This window comes from Pelodiscus sinensis, chromosome 31 (genome assembly GCF_052426305.1).
Source record: "Pelodiscus sinensis isolate ZL-2025 chromosome 31, ASM5242630v1, whole genome shotgun sequence".
Taxonomy (NCBI): Eukaryota; Metazoa; Chordata; order Testudines; family Trionychidae; genus Pelodiscus; species Pelodiscus sinensis.
The window spans coordinates 2,812,863-2,835,868 of NC_143082.1; the positions used below are offsets into that span (position 1 = coordinate 2,812,863).

General features: G+C 61.2%; 2 protein-coding genes across 3 annotated transcripts in view; one reads left to right on the forward strand and one right to left on the reverse strand.

Annotated features, from left to right (window-relative positions):
- Positions 1-148: 148 nt before the first annotated feature.
- On the reverse strand, positions 149-19,704 carry MAN2B1 (mannosidase alpha class 2B member 1). Its single transcript, XM_075902431.2, has 24 exons — positions 19,535-19,704; positions 17,765-17,867; positions 15,783-15,956; positions 14,905-15,098; positions 14,603-14,735; positions 13,826-13,968; positions 12,978-13,094; positions 12,481-12,563; positions 11,720-11,840; positions 11,326-11,404; positions 10,756-10,865; positions 9,115-9,222; positions 8,802-8,918; positions 7,792-8,016; positions 6,168-6,265; positions 5,673-5,790; positions 4,986-5,104; positions 4,371-4,472; positions 3,871-3,958; positions 3,018-3,098; positions 2,500-2,736; positions 1,458-1,607; positions 910-1,018; positions 149-627 (listed from the first exon to the last, which is right to left on the reverse strand). The coding sequence occupies exons 1-24, from the start codon at positions 19,604-19,606 to the stop codon at positions 500-502; spliced, it is 3,009 nt and encodes a 1,002-aa protein (XP_075758546.2). The 5' UTR covers positions 19,607-19,704; the 3' UTR covers positions 149-499.
- Positions 19,705-20,257: 553 nt separating this feature from the next.
- The window catches only part of LOC102446028 (adhesion G protein-coupled receptor E3-like), a 70,615-nt gene continuing 67,866 nt past the window's right edge, over positions 20,258-23,006 (forward strand). The window contains exons 1-2 of one of the 2 annotated variants that reach the window (XM_075902435.2): positions 20,258-21,094; positions 22,182-22,296. The gene's annotated coding sequence lies outside the window, so the exon portion shown is untranslated. The remainder of the gene's footprint in view (positions 21,095-22,181; positions 22,297-23,006) is intronic. The other variant, XM_075902436.2, reaches the window with a different exon arrangement.

Consider the following 23,006-nt stretch of genomic DNA (forward strand, 5'->3'; position numbering starts at 1 on the left):
TTCGGGGGGTCCTGAGGGCAGAGCTGCCTGGCGGCTCCGCTGGGGTCTGGGGGGAAAGGGAGAGAGCTGCCTCAGTTTCCCCACAGGCAATGGATCATCATTTCTCTGTTTTACCTGCTGCCCCCCCACCGAGCAGGACTCCGTCACAAACCCTACAACCCAGGTCCTGATTTATTAATTGCACTTATTTGTACCCAGCCTTGGCTGCAGCTCGCAGGGCAGGGACCCACCCCCTGGAGCAGCTGGGCCAGCTGATGCTGGGGGTGGGGGGCAGGGCTGTGCCCCCCTGCTCAGCAAGGCCTGGCCAGTGCCTGGTTTAGCTCTTGCTCCCACGCTGGGGCGCTTCCAAAGCCCAGTTTGGTGTGTCCCAGCAGGCACAGTGCAACCTGCTGCCAAGCAACCACGACCACAACCTCCCCCCCACTGTTCTTGGGGGGGGGGGGGGAGTTCAGGGCTGGCTCACTCCTGGGACGGAGGTGGGGGGCAGGGCTGGCCCCCCCTACAGCTCAGCCTGGCCCGCCCTGGGCGGTGGATACTGGACGGTAGCCAGGAAGGTGCGGATCTCCATCGGCTCCAGCGTGACGCTCTGGGGGTCCAGCAGCGGGTAGGGCCGGCGCCTGGCTGGACCTGCAGGAAGGAACTGGGGTCAGCTGCTGTGGGGCCCGGTGGCTACAGGCTGCCAGCTTTGCTGGGGAGGGTGGACACGGCCCCCCGCCGTGTGTCTGAGCTACCAGCTGAGAGGTTCTGATCAGACACAACCTCCCCCACCTAAGGGGCTGCTGCCCCCCCACCCAGCCTGAAGGAATGGCTTGCTGGGGGGGGGGGGGGGGAGACTCTGGCTGCTGGACCCTGAGCCATGCTCTAGGGCTGTGGGGCTGCCAGTGCCCCCTGCTGGAGGGGCAGACCTACCTGTGACCGGCCTCCAGCTGAGCCGGCTCATGGCATCTCGCTTCTGGTTGGCCACCAGGTTCATTTCCTGCAGGGAGGTGATGGTGAAGGAGGAAGAGGAGAACAGGTGCTGGAGAGGGGAGGAGACATGGTCAGCCACTTCCTTCCACCCCTGCTGCTCATTCACATCCCACCCCAGAACTGGCTGCATTTTGGTGCCAGGAAGGGGAGCTAGGAGGGGAGCTGGCAGGCAACAGCTGAGCCCACCTGTAAGGGGTAGGGGTTGGCCTCAGCCCTGAGGCTGAGATCTCCATGCCACAGCTGTCTCTTCCTCCCCCCCCCCCCCAAAGTCTAAGGCTCCCTTTGCTGGTGCTCATGTGCAGCCATCCCTGGTGGGGGACATGGCAGCAGTTTCGTCCAAGGAGGGGTGTGGGCTGATGTGATGCTAAAATCCACCCCAGAGGTGGCTGCATCTCAGCAGCACTGGGCTGTGGGCAGGCCCCCCTGGAGCCTTCCCATCCTATGGCACTAGAGCTCCCCCTCCCACTCCCCCACGGTCGGGTACCTACCAGCAGGTCGAGGGTGATGGGCTGGGAGCCGTTGGCGCTCTCCCCTCTCTCAAACTGATGCTCCAGGCGAATGAGGAGGGAGCTGGGGTCCCACTGGGCCAGCGTCAGGAGATGGAGGTTGGGGGGAAGTGCTTGGCTCAGAGCAGAGAACTGGGGCAGATGGGGGGGGGGGGGTGTCAGGCTGATGGAACAGCCTGCCTGGGGAAGTTCAGGCAAAGGACTCTCCACCTCCCTGCCCCCCACCCCCCGGTACCATCTTGCTGCCCGTGGGCCTGTTCGGCAGGGCCGTGCTGCTGGTGGGGCTCCCAGGCTGCAGCGGCATCCCCTGGCCACAGAGGGGCAGGGTGCCCCCCGATCCTGCTCATGTGCGACTGGCAGAGCCCAGCTGCCTTGTCACAGCCCCCCAGTTTTCCACCAGAGCAGCTTGGGCAGGATGTTCCACTGGCCCTTTGAGATCTGCTGCAAAGTGCTTTACGCAGGTCACGCAGTCACCCCATTTTACAGATAGGGAAACTGAGGCACAGGATTTGGGACTAGCCCCTGGGCTCTGGCAGAGCTGGGAACTGAAGTGAGGCCTCTGAGCGCTCGACCCCCCCTGCACAGCCCCATCCCGGCCGCAGTAGAGCTGGGGGGGGGGAGGGCACAGTGGGGCCAGGGCTGGTCCCAGGCACTAGAGCAGCGTGGCAGAGAGGAGTTGAAAAGCGAGTGAGATGTGGGCCGGGCTGGTGACTACTCGTTTCCCAGCGGTTTTCCACCGTCTCCTACTGCGTAGAGAGGAGGCCTCCCTCCCTCGCTGTGGGGGATACTTGGCCATCAAGGGGTTAACCCCTTAGTGGTGTTGGGGAGGGGGCAGGAGCTGTGGGACTGGGCCTCGGAGGATTTTCCTGCTGGTCCTGTCCACGGAGCCCTGCTCTGGAAGGAGCCGAGTCTGCCCATGGAGAGTGGGGCTGAGACACCCCCCCCTCCCCCCCCCAACCTCGTTTCACAAGCAGCCCCTGGCGGGATTCAAACCAGCAGCTCCCTGAGCACAGAGGCCTGGTACCTGCGTGAGGCTGCGCTGCCCCCGGTGGAAGGGAGGGCCCCCTCCAGGTGCCAGGACCAGCTGGGGCGCCATGAACTCCTGCTGGGCCTGCAGCCGGTGCCGATCGGCCGACGACTCCACCGTGTCCAGGAAGACGAGGTGCCGGCCCCGCACCACCAGGCCGTCGCGGTAAACCCCCGGCTCCAGCAGGGGCTCCCCCACCCCGCGGTTGTCGTCATAGAGCAGCCGCCGATGCACCTGGGGGCAGGGAGGGGATGTCACATTGGAGCAAGGGGGGGGGGGGGGGAGAAGAGCACCACCTGCTGGCCAGCCCAAGGCTGCACAGGGGCAAGACTGGGCTATAGAGCCAGGGCCGCCCCCTACTGGCCAGTCATGGTACTGCAGGATGGGAAGCACTCGTGGGGGTGGGGTGGGGAGGGGATGCATATTAAGTGGTGTCCACCCTGTGACCTCCACCTCTACGGGGTGGGGGGAGGGGGGACAAGCCCGGGCAGGATCCCCCCCCTCCCATCTCTCACCATGAGCTCCATGGAGCCGTCAGTCACGCTGCTGCCCCCCTGCGAGCGATCCGTCAGCACCGTCAGCTGGAACTTCTTGTCCTAGAGAGAGAGGCGCAGCCCAGAGCGAACGCAGCGGGTCACTCGCTGGCATGGCCGTGCCTCCCTCCCGCAAGGGCTTCTGGGAGCAGCCCCCCCCCCCCCCAGCTCTTCCATGCTCTTGTGCCGGTCTGCAGCCTCCTGACCCCTCCCGTGCCGCCTTCCCCACTTGCTTCCTGCCCCCATGTGGGGGGGGAGGGGGGGGTCAGATAAGTGCCTGGAATCCGGGGAGCACTCGGGGTGGGGAATAAAGGCCGCGGGGGAGGGGCCTTGTTCCTTTCTTCTGGAACAGCCTCCTTGTGTGCCCCTGCTTCACCACCTCCCAGTGGCTCCTGCCCTGGGCTGAGGCCCGGCGGGAACCGTCTCTCCCTGTGCTTGAGCGGCTCCGTAGGCCGGAGTGGAGCTGGGGCCCCTACTGACCAGCCCTGGTGCTTGCACCCTCTCTGCCCCCAAGATCTGGGCCACGTCCGGCACGCCCTGCTGTGGGAGCCCAGCCCTTGCCATCTTCACTGGGTTTCCTCCCTCACCCCACCCCGGGGCAGACAGGGCAGTGCTAGGATCGCTGTGTTCTCAATGGGGAAACTGAGGCACAGAGCAACACCATCACCCGCTCCTACAGGGGAGTCACCAGAGCAAAGAACGACTGGCCCAGGCGAGTGCTGCTAACCACTGGACACCCTCCCCCCACTGCGGTGATGGACAAGGGACCCAGGGAGGGACCTACAGGAGCCCCCCCACCTTAGGGGTTGTCAGAGGGGCCCCCAGTGGCCTGTACCTTGATATAGATGCGACTGTTGACAGGATAGTAGTTCCCAGCCACCGGCTCCGTCTGGCTCAGGTTCCAGGTGGCCCGATAATCCCTCCTGCCGAGGGCATCAGTCTGATTAACCCCACACATCGGCCCCCTCCCGCTGGGCACGGCTGGTCTGGGCCGCGCTGTCTCCCCACATACTGCACATCTGACACCCCCGGGGGCACTGCAGGCTGGCCTGGCTCGTTTGCAGAGCACTCCATGACGGGACCTCACCCTAATTCCAGCCTGGGCGTTCGTTAAGACGTGGCTCCCTTTTACCCCAGGGACTTGGGAATTTGATGGAAGACACAGTCGTGGGCCCTAGAGTCCTGCCTCCCAGCCCCCTTTCCACTCTAACCACTAGCTCCCACTGTCTCCCAGAGCAGGGGGGAGAACCCAGGAGCCCTGACTCGATTGCTGCCTCCGCTCTGTGCCCTGGAATCACCCCCCCACAGGTGTTCCCCCCCCCCACTGCCCGTCACCTCCGCTCCAGAATCTCCCGCCCGTTGGCATCCGTGTAGAAGCGTCCGTCCGTCCGCAGGGGCGTCTCGAAGCGGCTGATGATTTCCTTGCCCAGCCCGTCGCTGCGGCAGAGGGGGCAGAGGTGGGGGCAGGCAGAGCACACAACGTCCCCCCCCCCCACACACAGACACACTTTGAGCGGGGCTGACACTTCCCCTCTGAGCTCTGCCGATGGGAGATGGGGGCATTTCCCATGAAAAGCGTCACGGGACGGACAAAACTCCCTCAAAATGCTCAAATACGCGGCTTTGGCGCTGCTGGTGCACTGCCCTCTGGGAGCCGGAGTTCAGGGGCCTGGTTTCCCCCTTTTACTTGACAAGCCAGGCTCCCTGGTCAGACTCCATCTCCCATGAGTCCCTATGGCCTGGGCCTCCCATAATGCTCTACCTCCTGCCCCCAAGCTGCAGTGCATCATAGGAAATGTAGTGCAACCAGGGAATCCACCCCCAGGGGAACATGGGAGCCCGAGGTACCAAAACTACAACTCCCATAAATCCACCCCCCAGCCGAAATTATTTGTTTACAGGCTGTTTCCCGGGGCAAAACTTCTGTTTCCTGGCCAGCTCTTCACTCACTTTATAGGGATCGGCCCCACCGTCCACTCCAGCTCCACATAGGCCTGCCCCTCGTAGAGTCGAACCACCTGCGAGCACCACGAGGAGAAGTTCTGGTAAACCTCCTGCACCAGCTTGTTCTGGCCCGGACAAAGAAAGAAACGGGGGTTCACAGGGGTTCTCCCTGCCCAGCTCCGCCGCACAGCCACTTCTGGGTTAGGGTGTGCGTGGTGCAGAGCAGGCTTCCCTACCAGAGGCTGAGATGCAGCTGCCTCTGGGGAGGAGGCTGTTAGTAGCCAACAACAACTCAGCACAACATTGAAGCAGAGGACGGAAAGGATCCTGGATCAAGCTGAAAGTGCAACAGGAGGTGACTGGAGGATGCTGAAAGGGCTTTGCTTTGACAGACCCGGTGCTATGGTTAACGAACATGCCTGGGGATCTTCCAGGGTCGTTAGCAGGTGGGACCTTTGTTTTAAGTCTCCCCCAGAGCTGGCAACACGTCTCTCATCCAGCGGACTCCAGTCCCCCAGCAGACTTGGGAATTGAACTCAACATCTTGGCTACCAGCACTCCCCTGCTCTAACCACTAAACCCCTCTCCCCTCCCCAGTTAGCTCAGGGCATAAGGGGATCTGAGACAAGAGACTTTGGCTCCCACATCCAGCCCCCTGGCTGTTCCCACACTGGGGGCACCCCCGCCACCTACCTTCACCAAGTAGGTGCGAGCTACTGTAGCCACGCGGAAGGGCTCGGAGCGGTTGGGCCGGAAGATATACGCCCCCGAGGCCTGGGCACTGTCGTCGTCGCCGATGCTGGCTTTGTACCTCGGGTGGGGCAAGAGGAGGGCAGGTGGTGAGAGATCAGGGGCCGGGGAAGGACCAGTCAGCTGCCCAGAGCACCACAAGCCCCGAGGCCACGCCAGGGACACGCACACAGGGACGCGCTCCAGTATTGGCTGAGGGATCAAACGCTCCCTTCAGCCGTTACCCTCTTTTACATATGGGGAAACTGAGGCACAGGGACATTTGGGGAGGAAGGCTTCCTGGTCAAACGTGAATCAAATGACTGAACTGAGAACAGGACCCCGGAGTCCTGATTCCCAGCCCCCCTCACTGATCTACTCTCTGGAAACCATTCCCTTCTTGGGGGGGGAAGGTGGAACCCAGGCATCATGACTCTCCCCATCCCCCAACTCACTCACCAGAAGAAGTTCTGAGACACCGACAGCGACAGGCTCTTGTCCAGGTTCTGAATCTCTCTCAGGAGCCCGGTGACTGGGTTGAACAGCACCCGGACGTGCTGTGGGGAAGGGGAGAAGAGTCCCTGTCAGCTGGGCGCTTGGGCCTCCATTCAGGAGAGATTCAAGCACAGCCCAGCTGATTAGCAAAGCGCCCACAGCCGGCAGAATGTAGTTCTCCCGGTGGTGCACATCCACACATACCTCAGCACACAAAATTTATTCCACACCCGGATGAAAAAAATTAGAGGGCACATCGGTGAGGACAACCCACCGCAGGGCCCTCATTTCTCCACCTTGGAATACCCTGCCCTCCAACTGGGGCTCGCCTGGAAGCGCCCCCTGAAAGGGAAGTCCTGGGTCACGGAATCCAGCCCCCCCAGCTGGTCAGATTGTCTGGGTCAGAAACTAATCAAGCTCTAAAAGCTAATTCGTTTGTTTGCCTCCCGCTGCTCCTGAGGCTCCTGTTCCAGACCCTCCCCCGCTAATGGCTAGAAACCTGCTTTTCAGGGCTGGCCTGCGAGGGAGGATTCCTGGCCCGTTTGACCCATTTGTTCTTGTGCCAACTTATCCTTGGCTTCCCCCTCCCTAAGGGCCCCAGTCAGGGACCAGGGCTGGGCGTTATCTAGCGGGTGTATTACGATGGTGTCGGCCCACCTAGTCAGGGGCCAGCTGGGTGGGGACAGATACAGCCAGTCCCTGCCCCAAAGAGCCGGCTCCCCTTGTACTCCGAGGTGAAACTGACCAGGCAGCACGGGGGTGTGAGGAAGTGGGGAGTTTTGGGGGTTCAAAGGGGGGGCTCAGTGCCCAGCAGTTACTGGTTTAATGTGACAAAGGGGGGGGGGGAGTTTGTTGTTTCAGAGAACAGCCCAGAGGTGGAGCCGAGGTGTCTGGGACCCTGGTGCCCCGACCCTCCCTGGAGGACACGGCCAGTTCTGGCCAGATGACAGACAAGGGGCTGCAGAGAGGACCCCGGCCCCAGCCCAGCTGACCCCGCGAGGGGAGAACATTGGATGGAGGAGAGGGGCCCGGGCGACCCTCTTACCTGAGGAGACAATGGACGGGGAGGGGCTGTTGCTGGGGGTATTGGAGGCTCTGCTGGGAGACGGGGGAGGGGCTGTTGCTGGGGGTATTGGAGGCTCTGCTTGGGGACTGAGGGCAGAGCAGGCAGGACTCAGCTGGCTGCAGGGGGGGGCTGACGTGGGGCTGAGGGCCCAGGCCAGTCCCGTTGCTGTTCAGAGCTCAATAAACCCCCCTGGTTTGTGCTGGCTGGTAGCTGCTCTGGGCTGGAGATCAGGGGGCACCAGTCCTTCTGGGAGGGGAGGCCCCGGGTGTCCAGGGGGAGGGGACCCCCCGAGGGGGCTCACGGCGGAGGCAGGCGGCTGAAGGGCCTGAGAGGCACGGTCCTGGAGGCGGAGGGGCGGACCCCCAGGTGAGAGTGGGCCCCCCAAGAGAGGGTCATTGCACTGGAGTGGAGTCCCCGAGAAAGGGCTGCTGCACTGGGGGGGGGGGTCCGCCCAGGAGCCGAGGGGCCAAGTGTGGGCCCGACCTGTGAGCCGTGACGGGGGCTCCTAGCTGGAGACGCTACCTCGTTCTGGATCTCGCCGGGGGACCAGGCGTCCACCTGGGGCTGGGGCTGGGGCTGCTTCCGGAGCCGCTTGGCCAGCCTGGAGCGCGGGTCCCCAGCTGCCGTTTTCGAGACGGTGTAGGTGCTGTAGCCCAGGGCAGGCGCCGAGGCTGGGAAGAGCAACTCGCGGGCGGCGTCCCCCCGGTCTCGCCGCACCTGCCGGGTGAAGTTTGAGACGGGGACGACCTGGGAAAAGGAAAACGCGCCAGACCCAGTCAGGAGGGGCCCAGTGGAGACTGTGCCGGGTCAGATCGGAGCCAGGGGCACGTTACCGCACTGGGACAAGGACGCGGGGGGGTGGGGTGGGGAGAGGATGCCATCGCCCCCTTGAGGTTGCAATGAGACCTGCGTGAGCGCATGCAACCAACCGGCCAATGGGAGCAGCTAGGATCGGCCAATGGGAGCGGCTAGGATCCGGAAATCTTCTCCCCCCCCAGCCCCACCCAGGCACTCGGAGGGAGCAGGCAGCTGCTCTGAGTCATCTGGGGCAGCCTGCCTGAGGGTCCTGCTTCCGGCACCCCACCCCCTCCTGCCCCCGGTTACCACCCAAACCCTCCACCAGCTCACAACCCCCCCAGCCCCTGCACCCCATCTATACCCCTCTTCCCCGCCAGAACCCTCAGGATTCTGGGAGGGTCTGGGAGCACCCAAACTCGCTCCCAAACCCTGCACCCCAAGACCCCACCCCAGGTCATGACCCCTCCTCCTCCCAAACTCCCTGCTCCTGCACCCCAGTGCCCTACTGCAAGCTCCCTTCTGTCCCGGACCCTGCACCCCCCCACAGAAAAGCGAAGTCCTTGGCAAAATCTTAGCGTGAGCCCCCCCATCACAAATCATTGGGCGAGGGGATCCTGTCTGCTAGACGGTGCCCGAGCCCAATCCCAGGTGCCGAGTGGCCCCCCTGCAGGCAGGGCTGGACACAGGTGGAGCAGGCAGCCCCGGGGAGGGGAGGAAGACGCCCGGGGCCCTACCTCGTTCGGCACCGTCTGGCCGCTGGGATCCGTCACCGCGTACGAGGCTCCGCTCACCGGCAGCCGGACGGTCCAGCTCACGGGCCGGCCCAGCGGGTTGTAGAGGATCACCAGGAACTGGACGGAGAGACTCCGGTGAGCGAGACGCTGCCCCCCACTCCCTGCCCCCCGCCAGGCGCTAGCCACTGGCCCAGCCGGGGAGAGAAAAGCCACCCTGCGTGGGCAAGGCGGGGACTCGGCGCAGGGAGCAGCGCCCCACATGCTCGGGGCCTGGCGCCCCTGCACACAGTCTAGGCAGTAGCAAGGTGCTCACCGTGCCGCTGGACTCGGTCAGGGGGCACACGCTGATATTGAGGTAGTGGCAATAGATGAAGTTCTCCTTGCTGCCGCTGAGGGAGGCCAGGGCGTTACTGACCAGGACCTGCAAAGGGAGAGGGGTGCCGTCCGTCAGGAGAGAGACCACCCCACCTGCGAGTCTGACTAAGTGGGGCGGGAGGGGGCTCTCCAGCAGGGACAGGATGGGGGATGGGCCTCTCCCCTCACATCAGGGCTGACACCAGTGCCTCCGGGGGCACCGTGCAACAGAGGAACAGGGGAGCTTTGCCCTGGCAGCCAGCGTTGACCCAATGCTTCTGGGTGGCACTAGGGGGCGCTGTGCTGCAGGGACCAGCATGGAGCACTCTCCCCTCATGGGCAGTGCTGGTCAATCATCAGGGAATCACCACGTGGTCCCTCCCCTGTCACCCATTTCCAGCCTCTGACTGGGGACACCATCCCTGCCCATCCCGGCTAATAGCCATCGATGGACCTGTCCTCCAGGAATCTACCTGGCTCTTTTTTGAACCCTGTTAAAGACCTGGTCTCGCACCATCCTCTGGCGAGGAGTTCCACAGGTCGACTGTGCGCTGCATGAAGAAATCCTGCCTTTTGCTTCTTTTAAATCTGCTACCTGTTAATTCATTTGGTGACCCCTAGCTCTTGTGCTATGGAAACAAGTCAACAGCTTTTCCTTATTCATTTTCTCCACACCAGTCACGATTTTATAGACCTCTCTCCTATCCCCCCTTAGTCTCCTCTTTTCTAAATGGAAACCCCCAGTTTTTGTTTTACTCTCTCCTTATATGGCAGCCGTTCCCAATGCCTAAGCATTTTTGTTGCCCTTTTCCAATGCCAAGATTTTATTTTGAATCAGGCGACCACGTCTGCCTGCACGCAGTATTCAAGAGGTGGCCATCCCATGGATTTGTAGGGCAGTAAGGTATTTTCTTAGGGTTTGTCTACACTGTTCTTTTGTTTCGGGAGAAGTATGCAAATACCATGGCTCATTTGCATACTTCCTCCATTTTTCTTTTTTTTCGGAAGAGGCTTTTCTGGTATTTGCCCCCATCTACACAGGGTCAAATTTTGGAAAAAACCCCTCTTTTGACAGACCCCTTAATCCTCCTACAGTGAGGTTTACAGGGTCTTTCGAAATAGGGTTTTTTCTGAAATTTGACCCGGTGTAGACGGGCAAATACCGGAAAAACCTCTTCCGAAAAAACAAAACCAGAGGAAGTAAGCAAATGCACCGCGGTATTTGAATACTTCTCCCGAAACAAAAACAAAACAAAAGTGTAGCCATACCCGTATTCTCTACCCTTTTTTAAATGGTTCCCAATATTCAGTTTGCTTTTGTGACGGCCGCTGCCCTCTGAGTGGCTGTTTTCAGAGAACTCTCCACAGTGACTCCAAGATCGCGCTCTTGAGTGGTAACAGCTGATTTAATTCCACAGGGGCTACCCCATTGGTCAAGGTGCCAAAATGCAGCCACCTCTGGGGTGGGGCCATAGCAGGTGCTTGGCTACCACCTAGGCCAATGTGCCTTGGAAGCTCCCTTTGGGGAGACAAGAGGAGGCAGAGTCAGGTTCCGGGATCACTGGAGGGGAACAGGGGGCCAAGGAGCCAGGGCAGGTACCTGGCAGGTGTCCCAGCCGGCGGCCAGGCGTTTGGCGTAGTCGTTAGCCACGTGCTGCTTCTCCGTCCCGCTCACAGCGTCGTGATGCTGCGCCACTGCCATGGCCCGGCCTGGGGGGAGCCGGGCGTCAGGGGCAGAGGGAGAGATGGGGGGGGCTGTGCCAAACCCAGCCGGGATGGTGCCGGACCAGACAGCCCCCCAAATCCAACCCCTCCCAGAGAACGATGCTTGCACCTCCCGGCCCGAATGCTCCTTCCCCCCTCCAGCATCAACGGGGCAACATGCCCAAGGGCACACAGACAGGAGCAGAACCCAGGAGCCTGGAAGCCGCCCCCCCTGCTCTAACCACCAGGCCCCACTCCCTCCCAGAGCCCTGGAATCCAGACTCCAGTCCCCGCACCACTGGTCCACGCTGTCGGACGTCTGCGCGTGGGGGAGCCGGCACTGCCCTCTGCTGGCTGCGAAGGGAGCTGTCCCTTTGCTCTGTCGCCCCCTAGTGGCTGCAGGGGGCAGGACAGGTTTGGGGGAATCCCGATTACGGGGCAATTCACGGCCCAGCGGCTCACGTACGGAGCACGGTGCTATCTCCTTCCCCGTAGGGGCCCTTCCTCGCCACTGGACCGGCCAACGCTTCCAGCTGGTTGCAAACCTGCAAGGAGCAGGGGAAACAGGGATGAGGGAACATTCATCTGCATCCAGCAGCTCTGCAGGAAGGAAGCGCCACCCGTTTCATAGGAGGGGAAAAGGAGGCAGGGGGAAGTGAAAGGACTTGCCCAAAGTCCCTGGCTCCCCCAGCCTCTTCTGCTCTAACCACTAGACTCCACGGCTTTCCTAGAGCTGGGGACAGAATGGCGGAGTCCTGCCTTCTGGGCTCAGGTCTCCTCTGTCGTGCTTGGGTCGCAGGGAGAAAGGAAGAGAGGGGATCCCAGAATCCCTGCCTTGCTCACCCTGCCGGGGCGCCCACCTGGAGGAAGTTGTTGCTCAGCCGTTCGTAGCGCTTGAAGGCCGGGCGGCTGGTGAAATAGCCCGTCCAGAACTGATGCGGCCCGTCAGCGTAAGGGAAGAAATCGTCGTATTTGAGGGACCTGCACGACACCAGAGAGGGTCCCCTCTGCGACTCACGGGTCCAGGAGACCCGGGCCTCCGCCCTTCCCTCGCTCCCCAATCCACACCGCACGGCCAGACGGGGCAGCCAGCCAGTCAGCGCCACAGCTCAGCCCCCGCACCCAGCGCCAGCCGCTCCCACGGCCGAGGAACAGAGCAAAGGGTTATAATGGAACAGACCAATGAGAGACACGCTCAGCTACATACTCCAGTGCGGGGCTAGGGGGCGCTGTGCTGCAGGGATTGGGGGGAGGAGCCGAGCTCAGCAGGGGGCGCTCTGCCCTGGCAGGCAATGACGACTCCCATACCGCAGTGCGGGGCTAGGGGGCGTTGTGCAGCAGGGGGCGCTCTCCCCTGGCAGGCAGTGCTGACTCAGTGCCCTATGGCAGCGCTAGGGGGCGCTGTGCTTCAGGGACTGGGAGTGGGGGGGCGGGCTCAGCAGGGGGCGCTCTCCCCTAGCAGCCAGCCCCAAGGGCAGCCCCAGTATTACCCTTCCAAAGGGGATGCGCCAGGGTTGGCGAGACCCTACTCTCTGCCCTCGCATGGGGTGGGCAGGACAGCACAGGCCACCCCCAGCAGATCCCTGCCAGCCCCAGGCCGCCCTGAGGGCTCAGCTCTCACCAGGACAGATTGGCTCTGTTGAGTGCCCACAGGTAGCAGGTGGGGGTGGAGTAGAGCACGTGAACCAGGCTCCCGTTGAGTTGCTGGAAGAGACACAAGGGGTGTGTGTGGGGGGAGCAGTGAGGCACCAGGCTGGGGGCTGGGCCCCGTCGCCCCAGAGTGGCGTCAGGGTAAGGACTCCACTTGGGCCAGCAGCAACCGACCTCGTTGCACAGCTCAACTTAGGGTGGGCTCCCCAAGGGCCTGGGTTCGAGCCCCGGCGTGGTCTGGTCGCAGCAGGGCCCTGCCGAGTACAACAGGCCTCCTGCCTGGGCTACGTGGCTGCCCCCAGAGGCCCAGCAGGTGGGTCAGGAAGTGGAGCCCAAAACCCTCTGGAGTAGGGTGCCTGTCCTGGCCCAACAGGCACCCCAGGCAGATCCCCACGTGACTGGAGATCCCTGCCCCACAGGGGCTCTTGCCCCCCACCCGCAGTCCCCGGGGATGCTCTCCCCCCCCACCTGCGCGTTGACGTGTTTGATGAGCTTGTCCATGTTCTTGTACCACAGGTTGGCGTTCTCGTACTGGAAATCCGAGCCCATCGTCATGACGATGTGGTTGGTGCGGTACAGCTTGGCCTGGAAGGAGACAGCAGCGGGAAACGCTTCAGACTCCCCGCTTGGTGCCCGGTCCCACGCTTGCGGCTGCCCCTGCGGGCGCGGCTGCCCGGGGCAAGACCCTGCCTGGCAGCTCTCACTTCACCAGGGAAGAGCAAAAACGCTTTGGCAAAACGGAAGTTTCTGCCGTTGGTTTGGCAGAACAGCCACCAGGAGGCGTTAGGGAGCGCCAGGGCGGGGCCCGGGGCCGTCACACGGAGAACATCTGCCCTGGCCGATCTCGGGGCCACGGAGGAAAACGGGGACTGGGGCCAAGATCCAGCTGTGTACTGACCACGACGTGCCCGTCCGGGGCTGATCGGTTCGTCCCATTGGATCTTACCTAGCCCAGGCTCCGTGTTCTACGGTAACTCCGAGGGACCGAACCGGCCTCCGGCCACACAGCGCATCCAGGCAAAGGATGGAGCCAAGGCATTCGGATCTGCATTTCAGCGCCTCTCTGGCTACGAAATTACGTGGGGGATCCCCCTCCCCCGCGGGACAGGAGCAGCAATTCCCCAGCCCACAGCTGAGCGTTGCTGTCCTTGTGCCTGGGTTTGGCTAAGTGACGAGGGCCAAGGCAGGAATCAAACCCAAGAACCCTGACTCACAGTCCTCTGCTCTCACCACTACACCCCACTCCCCTCCCAGAGCCAGGAATAGAACCCTGGCTCCTTGCTCTTCACCCCCCAGCCCCTGCTCTGGGCGCTCACCTGGGCAGCCGCGGTTCTCAGGAAATACACCACCAGGCTGGCCACGTTGTTCTCGTCACTCACGTCGTCCACGATGGGGCTGTCGGAGCAGAACTGGTCCCAGCAGAGGGACAGAGGCGGGTTGTAGCCATTGGGGAGGACACCTGGGGATGGGGGGGGAGATACACAAGCTCATCTGGGCACCTGGGCAGGATTCACCCGCCAGCGATGGGGGGCTCTAGAGCTGCAGGCGATGTGGGTGTCGGGGGCTGGTGCAGCTGGAGTCAGCACGGAGCCAGGGCCCGTGAAGCTCCCGGTGGAGTGGGGCCTGACAGGGCACAAGGAACCGGCCTACGGGTGCAAACGCCAGGGAGATCGGGCTGTGTCCTGCCAGAACTGAAGGGTGCTCGCTCCCTGCCTGGCGGGACAGGCGGCTGGCAGTGGGGAAGGGCCCCTGGCCACAGCACCCGGCTGGGCATGGGGCATTCCTGGGTAGTCAGGGGAGGCCAAGTTCTCCGCCCCGACACTCAGTCTCTGCCTCTACCCCAGGCTAGGGGGCGCCACCTCCGGAGTACAAAATATCAGGACAAAAGAAAGGGGGGGACAAAAACGCCCAGGGAAGGGCCCCGCAGGCCAGCCCCTCCCCCCCTCCCCCCCATCCCTGCTGGACACCCAGGTCCCGGCAGATAGGTCGGCCCGGGGGGCACCCAGACTCTGCAGCACCCCCGTTTCCTGCTCCTCCCCCTCAACCGCCAGTCTGCCCCTGGCCCCTGGAGCCCGCCCTGCCGGCCAGCTCACCCGTGAAGAGGTCGGCCGTGGGGGGCCGCAGGTTGACGCTGGCTCTCCAGATCTGCTCCATCTCCCGCAGCTTCTCCCGGTTGGCTTTGTCCTGGTAATCGAGGCGGCCGAAGAAGAAGCCGTCGAAGCCCATCTGGAAGGGGGACGGGGGAGGTGCTCACGGCCCCAGAGCCAGCAGGCACCCAAACAGCCCTGCTCTGTGCCTCAGTTTCCCTCTCTGTGCAAAGCACGTCGAGACCTGCGGATGGGGAGGCCACCGGTGGGTCTCCAAAGCCCCCGTGGGGGGCGGGGGCTGGGCTCACCTGGGCGAAGAGGGAGGCCTGCTCGCGGGAGTGGCCGAAGGGGTCGATGTGCCAGGCGGCGCGGGGCCGGCCGCACTCCCCGAAGGTCTCCTGCAGGAAGCGCAGCCCCAGCGTCATCTGGTCGATCATGGCGTTGTAGTGGGCCGCCGCCTCGTCGTTCATGCACCAGCCACCGTTGATGAACTCCAGCCGCCCTGCGGGGGGGCGGGAAGGGCCGGTCGCGCTCCGTGCCAGGGGAGCAGGGCTGCTGGGCAGCTGCCGGGGGGCAGCGGGGAAGGGAAAGCCGGGCGCCCTTGGGAGCCGCGAGGACAGGAGAGTCGCTCGGCGCAGAGGTGCCCGATGCAGCTACGCACGAGAGGCGTATAGGCCGACACCGCCCACGTCTGCCACCTGCCCCCGCAGGCAGGAGTGTCCGTGATCTGCCTTTCTCCACTGCAGCAGCAACCGCCCAGCACGGGGCGCCGCTCGTGAGACAATCCACTTGTGCGAGACACGAGGCGACCCGAGCAAAGCCCCCCGTGCGTGCCAGAGAGACGCACACACGTTCGCTCCCCGGGACGTGGGCTGTGAGGGACCCACCGGTACAGGTAACCGGTGAGGGGGTGAGTGTGAGGCCCACACCCCGGGAAGGTGTGTACAGTGCAGGGATCTGAGGTGCGTGGGTTGGTTTGTATCCTGCAATGCACGACCCCGGGGTCTGGTCCCGGTGTCTTAACCAGCGTCGCATCAGATACCCATGGGGGGCAGGTGTGTCCGTGGGCATGTGCCTCAGTGGGCCAACGAATCCCTGTGAGCGGGCCTGTCTCCCCCCATCGGTGCGCTGCCCCCCCTGCGTGAGTGTGGGGGGCATCCCCAGCCAGCCGCCAGGGCCCGCTTACCCTCGTTGACCAGCTGCCGCACCGCCTGCCGCATGGGCTCCGCCTGCAGCTGCCACCAGCGGTAGAAGAAGGCCACCTCGACGTAGATAAAGCGCTTGGCGGGGTCGGCCAGCAGCTGGGGGACGACGGAGTCCAGGATGTACTGCACCCCCGCGTGCTGGATGTCGTTGCGTGCTGCGGGAAAGCACGGAACTGGGCGCACGCTCCCAGGGGCCGCGGAGCCAGATCCCCCTGACGCAGCCACAGCCCCCCCGGAGAGCCAGATCTGCCCCCCCAAAGCACTGGCTCTCCCCCAGCCACCGACAGCACCCGGGAGCCTCAGATCGTCCTGGCTCAGAACGGGGATAACCCCCCCTCCCGCCCCATCACTGCTCTGCGCCTCCTGCCTTCCCAGCACCGTCCACCCTGCAAAGTCGGCCTCCCCTCGGAGCAGGGGCAGCGTCTGGCTGAGCTCTGCCTGCAACCCGGGCGCCCGCCCCATGGAGCCTCACCCATCAGCCCCCAGCCCGGGGCCTGTTCCCCACCCACTGAGTCAGCTGGGCCCCACCGCTCTGGCCAAGGCCGCATGAACTAGGCTTCTGCTTGGTTGCGCCCGCCCTGACGCCGGAGAGATAAGAGGCTCCGGAGGCGTCCGCGTTTCCGCTGACTCCGGGCTGGCCTTGACGGACGTCATGGAAAAGCCGCCCACATGGGACCCTGGCTCCAAGAGCTGAACGGCCGTTTCGTGAGGCTCCGGGTTTATGATGCCCAGGGGAGAGCAGCGAGGAAGGACAAAGGTCCGACACGTTCACTGGCCTGGCAAGGACCGGTACGAAATGCCCCAAGGAAGCAGGATCTGATAGGGGCATGGGAATGTGATTCCGGCTTCTATTCCCAGCTCCAGGAGGGGAGTGAGGTCTCGTTGGAGCACGGGGGTGGGTGCAGACTTGGACTCAGGACTCCTGGGTTCTATTTCTGGCTCCAGAAAGGGAGCAGGGTCTAGTGGTTAGCGTGATGGAGGTGGGAATTCAGGACTCCTGGGTTTTAATCCCTGCTCTGGTTCACTCTGTGACCGCAGGCAAGTCCCTTCCCCCAACTGTGCCTCAGTTTCCTCATGAATAAAATGGGGAGAACGACACAGCTGCCATGTGGGGCTACGACACTCGGTCCCTGAGTGTGTGTGATCTGCCAGGAGCTAGTCCAGTGGGCGACACGGACTTTACTAATCATCTGGCAGGTAGGGGAGGTGGGCTGGCTGCTTTCCCCAGGCCTGGAGCAGGTCCCGGGTTGGGAGGTGCGCTCTACTTCTAGCAGCAGTGGAGGAAGTAGAGGGATTAAGACAGCGCCTCTCTGAGCTAGGGATGTAAGATTTTAAATGATTAACCACTTCACCGGTGCGCGGATGCTCATCAGTTCCTGTTTCTTTTTAGACTTTACTAGGGAGCGCGGGTGGGCAGCCGGCAGGGCTGAGAGCCTGTGGCGGCTGGGAACACCCAAGGCCGGCAGCCCAGGACTGGGAGGGTCAGCGTGAGCCGCATCCTGTGGAGCCCCTTTAACCACGTAACTTCTATCAGCCACATGGTCAATATTTTGTATCATTTTTTGACATCCCCACTCTGAGCAGGGCTCCCTCTCCCGCCCACCCCGCACTGCAGATGGGATCGCTCCCTTGGCCTGGACCTAGGCAGGGTCACAGGCAGTAGAGGCAGGGCTCAGATGTCAACGCTGGCCTTCAGATGTGATCCCGCTGCGTGGGCTGACTTTGTGCGCTCAGGAAAAGGAGATCCAGGGCCTCTCTGCTCTCTGGGACACAAGAGAGCCGGAGTCTCCATTTCCTGGCTGTGCCACTGGCCTATCGGGCTCCGTGCCTCAGTATCACCATCTATAACATACTGATCACCTCTGGCAAGTGCTTTCAGATTTACAGATGAGCAGCACAAAGTAATCCACTAAGTCTGACGGTGGTAGCTCCGGTGCATAGGGCCCCTCCCTCCACCACATACCTCCATAAAAATACTGATCCACCGTCTTCAGCCAGCCCACGTCATTGTGCGTGTGAGGGATCAAATGGACATTCAGCATGTCTGGCTTAGTGGCCGGGCAGGACTATGGGAAGAGAAGGAAGGTCCCGGTGTACAAACAAACACCATTGTAAGGGGGGGGGGGAAGGGGAGGAAGGTCCCGGTGTACAAACAAACCCCATTGTAAGGGCTGGGGGGGTGGGGGGGGAGCAGACATGTACCCTGCAGATAGGAGATAACCATCTGACCGCACATTGCTCTGTGGTGCCAAGAGAAGTTAGATGTGGAAAGAGGCAACGGTCTTCACAACCCCCTGCTCAGAGCTGGGCTGCTCCCTGCACTAGTCTCAGGGAGTTCGGACAAACAGCTACTCAACATTCATCACGTGCCAAGAGCAGACCAAAGGAGTTTTCCCACTGATGCAGTTAACACACTGCTGAGTGTCAGCAGCTAGGGTGACAGAAGGATTCCAGTTGTATCCACGCCGGAGCTCAGGCTGACCTAAGTCCAGAGCTCATGGCACTATATTTTTCACAGCCCTGAGTGTCAGAGCTAGATCAATCTAAGCGTGGACCAAGACTGGAGACTCTCGGGGTCTAGCCCCAGCTCCGGGAGGGAGGCAAGGCTGGTGGCTAGGTGTCAGGACTCTAGGATCAGAGTCGCAGCTCAATGGGGAGTCTGATTTCTAGTGGTTAGAGTTTCATTCTCCTGCATGTAGCCTTGAGCTGCATCCTCCCACTATTGTTAAATGGAAAGATTTCACCTTGGCCAGGGTGCTCAGCTTTGCAGAGCTCAACATGGGAAGTGGCTATAGAAACGTTATATCGTAATCATCCTCTCACCCAGAGGAAGTAACAGCTTAGGGAGCCAGGGGGGAAAAGGAAGCGAAACAAGATGCAGAAACAGACAAAAGCACCAACCAGCACAGCATTAACGTGCTCGCTTTTACTGAACTCTAGGGGGGTGATTGTGGGGCGGATTCATTATCTGCTAGCAGTACAAAGTGTTGCTCTGAGCCCAGCGACACCTGAATTCTGGCCTGTCCTGCTTTTTCCACCATGGATCCCTAGCATTCAAGTTCCAGACACTCCCTTCCCTCCAACACAAGAGCTCCTATCACCTGCCACCACCACAGAATCTCAGCCCCCCTTACTCCATGGTCTCTGATGCAGCAGGGCCCTGCTCCCATAGAGCACCCCTTCACCACCACCTTCTCCAAATAGAGTCCTGCTGCCCCTCAGAACACCCCCCCTTCTCCCAGCCCTCTTTACCAGTCCCCCAGGCCCTCCTTCACCTGCTGCTCCCCCATGAAGAGGTCTGCCCTTTACCACCACCACCCACATTCCCAGAGCCCCCTAATGGCCCTCTCCAAAGTCACCCTATTTATCCCCTCCGCACAAAGTCTCCCATTCTGCCTCCTCCAAAAGCTCGTCTCCCCAGGCGCCCTGCTCCTCACAGCCTCCTACCTGGCCCCCTTCTAGCCCCCTCTCCCTCCAATTCCATTCCACTTCCTCTCTGTCTCGGTTGCTCTGCTTTCCTCTGCACATCCCAGGGGGCTGATCCCAAGGCTGCCCCACCCCTCTCTCCAGCTCTAGCATCCACTCCCCGCGCTATTTCCCTCCCCTGGGGTCCCCCTCTCCTGCCTTCCCCAGGTCCCCCCCCGATCCCTTCCAGGACCCCCATTCTCCTCCACGATCCCTCCCCCTTTGCCCCAGAGCCACCCTGCTTCCCCCTCCCAGACCCCCGCCTCACCTCGTAGCCGCAGCCCGCTGCGGGCCCCAGCAGCCCCAGGGCGCCCAGGATCAGCCCCACGGGCAGCCCCATCCTCCGCCCGCAGCCGCTGCCCCCCGCTCCAGGCTGGCTGGCAGTCAGCTGTGGTCATGTGCCCAGCTCCTCACGTGACTGCCTGGACGTAGAATTCCCCCTTCTCACTTCGCCTGCTAGTCAGGAGCCAATCCGCAAAGAGTGGGCGGGGCAAAGGCATTCATAGTAAAAAAAAAAGCGTAGGGGAGAGGGCGGGAGCGAGGGAAGGGGAACGATTGTAAGTGACAGGCTATTCCACCTATCATTTGCCAGGAACGGTGAGACACCTGGCAGAGGGGGCGGACAAAATACTGTCAACGTCACAAGGGCCAATAGGAAACAGAACTGATTGATGGACATATCCGACCACTTATCCGCTGCAAATATTAAAGGGAGCCCCGCCTCGGCTCTCCGAAGCCCTCCCTCTTGTTGCAGAGACCAATAGGCTAGCGGGGGAGCTACAGTTGGGACCGCCTCTCCCAGGCGGGGACGCTCGCGGTCGTTTCCCGCCTTCCGCAAGCCCGCGCTGCGCTCTGATTGGCGAAGAGAAGATGATGGGCAGGGAGCTCAGCCAATGAGGCGTCGAATAATGTGGCTGAGCGAAGGGCGGTGCACACTCCCCTCAGAGTCTCATAGGCCTGGGGGGGTGTCACCCTGCCCCCCCTCAGGCCTGCCCGCGCTACCAGATGTGCTGTAACTCTGGGGAGGGGCTGCTGGTGTCAGTGTGTTGGCCTCTTCCCCCTTGGGGGGCTCTCCCCCCCCCCGTGGGGCGTTGAGGCCTGGGGGCCCAGGGCTGTCTCCCCAGACGGCTGGACCCCCCCCCCCCCCCCCCGCCAATGGGTCCGAGGCGGGCTCCAGTCAGTGTGGACGCCGCGTGTGGGATAATTCTGAGGCGCGTGGAGGCGGCCGTGCGGCGGGTCGTTGTCGCGTCTGGCGTTGCTGTTTCGATTTCGACGTCCTTGGCAATCGTTTCCTGGGGCAGACGAGCCCTTCCCCCGGCCGCGCGGGAGCAGGACGTTACCAGCCCCGCGGTCAAAGAGACGTGCGAGGCAGCTGCTGCGTTTTGTCTTCGGCCCTGCTTCTTGGCTCCTCCTCTGCAGGAACTTGCCCCTAGGGATGTTAAAGATCGGTTCATCGAATAATGGATCGAGCTCAGGAATTCCTAGCGGCGAATCGACGGTTCCAGTGCCCAGGCAGCCCGTCCGGTGGGGGGCATCTGAGCTCCTGGGCACCGCACGAGCTGGAACACAGCTGGGCTGCTTGCCTGCCGGCCTAGGGTTGCCAGCTGTTCGGTTTTGAACCAGACAGTCCAGTATTTGAGCTTTCTGTTTGGGAAACAAATTGAGACAATAGAAATGAGAAAACGGAAATGGCCGGTATTGTCTAAATAAGATGTGATGTAGATTGTGATGTAGTGTCAAGTGTGTCCGGTGTTTTTGTTGAAACCATCTGGCAACCCGATGCCTGGCTCCTGATACACTTTAAATGCGGAGCCACAGCAGACCAGAGGTGGGTCGAGGGCCCCAGTGCAAGGCGGGACTGAGCTGGGCTGCTGGCCAGCCTGCTAAAAAATGTCCTGGCAAAGGTTGGGGGGCGGAGGGGAGGAATGCATGTAGTCTGTTCTCAACCTTTAGTTGGGATTGGTCCTTCCTTGGGCAAGGGGGGCTGGACTTGATGACCTCCTGAGGTCTCTTCCAGCTCTATGATTCTATGATTTGAACCTTTTTTATAGATAACCTTTGAAAACATTTATAATATAAGTACCCCCGGTACTTACAGTTTTCAGACACACACAATTTTTTTCTTCCATTGCAAGACATTTTTTTTAAACAACTTAATCATACCCAGGTGAGCCATGAAATTTTTGGGTGTAAAAATTACAAAAATAATAAAGTGCTATAGAACTTAAAACAAAAATATAGTTTTCTCCAAATTTCAGTTGTGTTGAGGTGCCCCCCAGACTTCTCTCATTGAGAAACACTGGTTGAGAAACATTGGTCTATAGCAGGCATGTCCAAAGTCCGGCCCGCAGGCCAATTGCGGCCCGTGTTCCGGTTTAATACGGCCCCCGCTTCCTCCCCCTCTCCTGGCTCCCCGGCGCTCTTTTGAACTGGCGCCCCCAGCGCGCTGCTTCTGGCCGCGCCACCGCCGCCCATGGCCTCTGCGGTCCTAGAGCCTGCCCTGTAGGGCACGTCCGCAGCCCCGCTCCCCCGTTCGGCTGCGGGTTCGCTCTGCCCCCGGGCCGCCGTGAGGCCGGCGTGCCCTGCGCTCTCCACCCGCCTCCGACCCCACGGGCCCTCCGCCTTGGGGCTGAGAGTGCGGGGACGGCCCTCATGCATGTTCACTTCTTCAAATCTGGCCCTCTTTGAAAAAAGTTTGGACACCCCTGGTCTATAGTATTAACCTATAAGCTTTTGCTAATCAGTTAATTGACTATAGTATTACACGCCCCTCCACACTGAAGTTCTGACCAAAGGCAAAGCTGACCCATCCAAATGATGGCTGTGTTTCGAGCCAGCAAGCTCACCACTAATATCTGTTCTATATGTAGAGGTATTTATATGTAACTCTTCTTCTTCTTTCTCTTTTCTTTAAGTTTTTAGTCTAGAGGCAAAAGGATTGGCTGGCAGCGTGGTAGTTTGGGTAACAGCCAAACCTACATGCCCTTTGTAATGTGGTGGACTTTCGGGGTCAGAAAAAGTTTTGTACACGTGAGTAGTTTTTTTTTTTCTTTTTAATAACTTCTTGCTGTTCTGGGACTAAGTGTTGACTGGGAGACGACAGACCTGGAATGCAAACAGGGCTGTGTGCTTCCTTGTTTGTTTACTTCTTGATAACTGGTGTGGGTAGTGGTGCCATTTCAGAGATGGGCTGGTGCGGGGGGCAACTGTAACCATGATTCCAGGGGCTATTTAGGTACTTGAAAACTCTAGTTTTCTGGCAGATGATTTAGCAGTTAGCTGGCAGGAGCCCTGTATCTAATTCCTATATAAAAGAAAGACAAATATTAGACCCACGCAGCTCTCATAACAACATGCTCTAACATACATTGGGTAAATCACTTAAGGGACAATATTAGTTTTAAAATTTTAATATATACTTTGATGTTAAGTCTGTGGAGAGAGTGAGTGAGAAAGAGATCCAGACAGAAGTCCTGGGTTTTCTCTCCACTCTGGGAGGAGAGTGGGGTCTAGCACAGGGGTGGGCAATCATTTTTGCAAGGGGGCCACTTCACAAATTTTGGTACATGGTTGTGGGCTGGCTCCAACCCCGGAAGGAGTGGGGACTAGGGCACAAAGGGGCAGTTCCCTCTAGGTGCCACATGCCCATGGTGATGGGAGGAGCCTTTGTGCGCTTCCGTGGCCCCAGGCCAATCAGTGGGGCAGGGGAGTGGACAAAGTTATTCACTGTTCAAAATGAA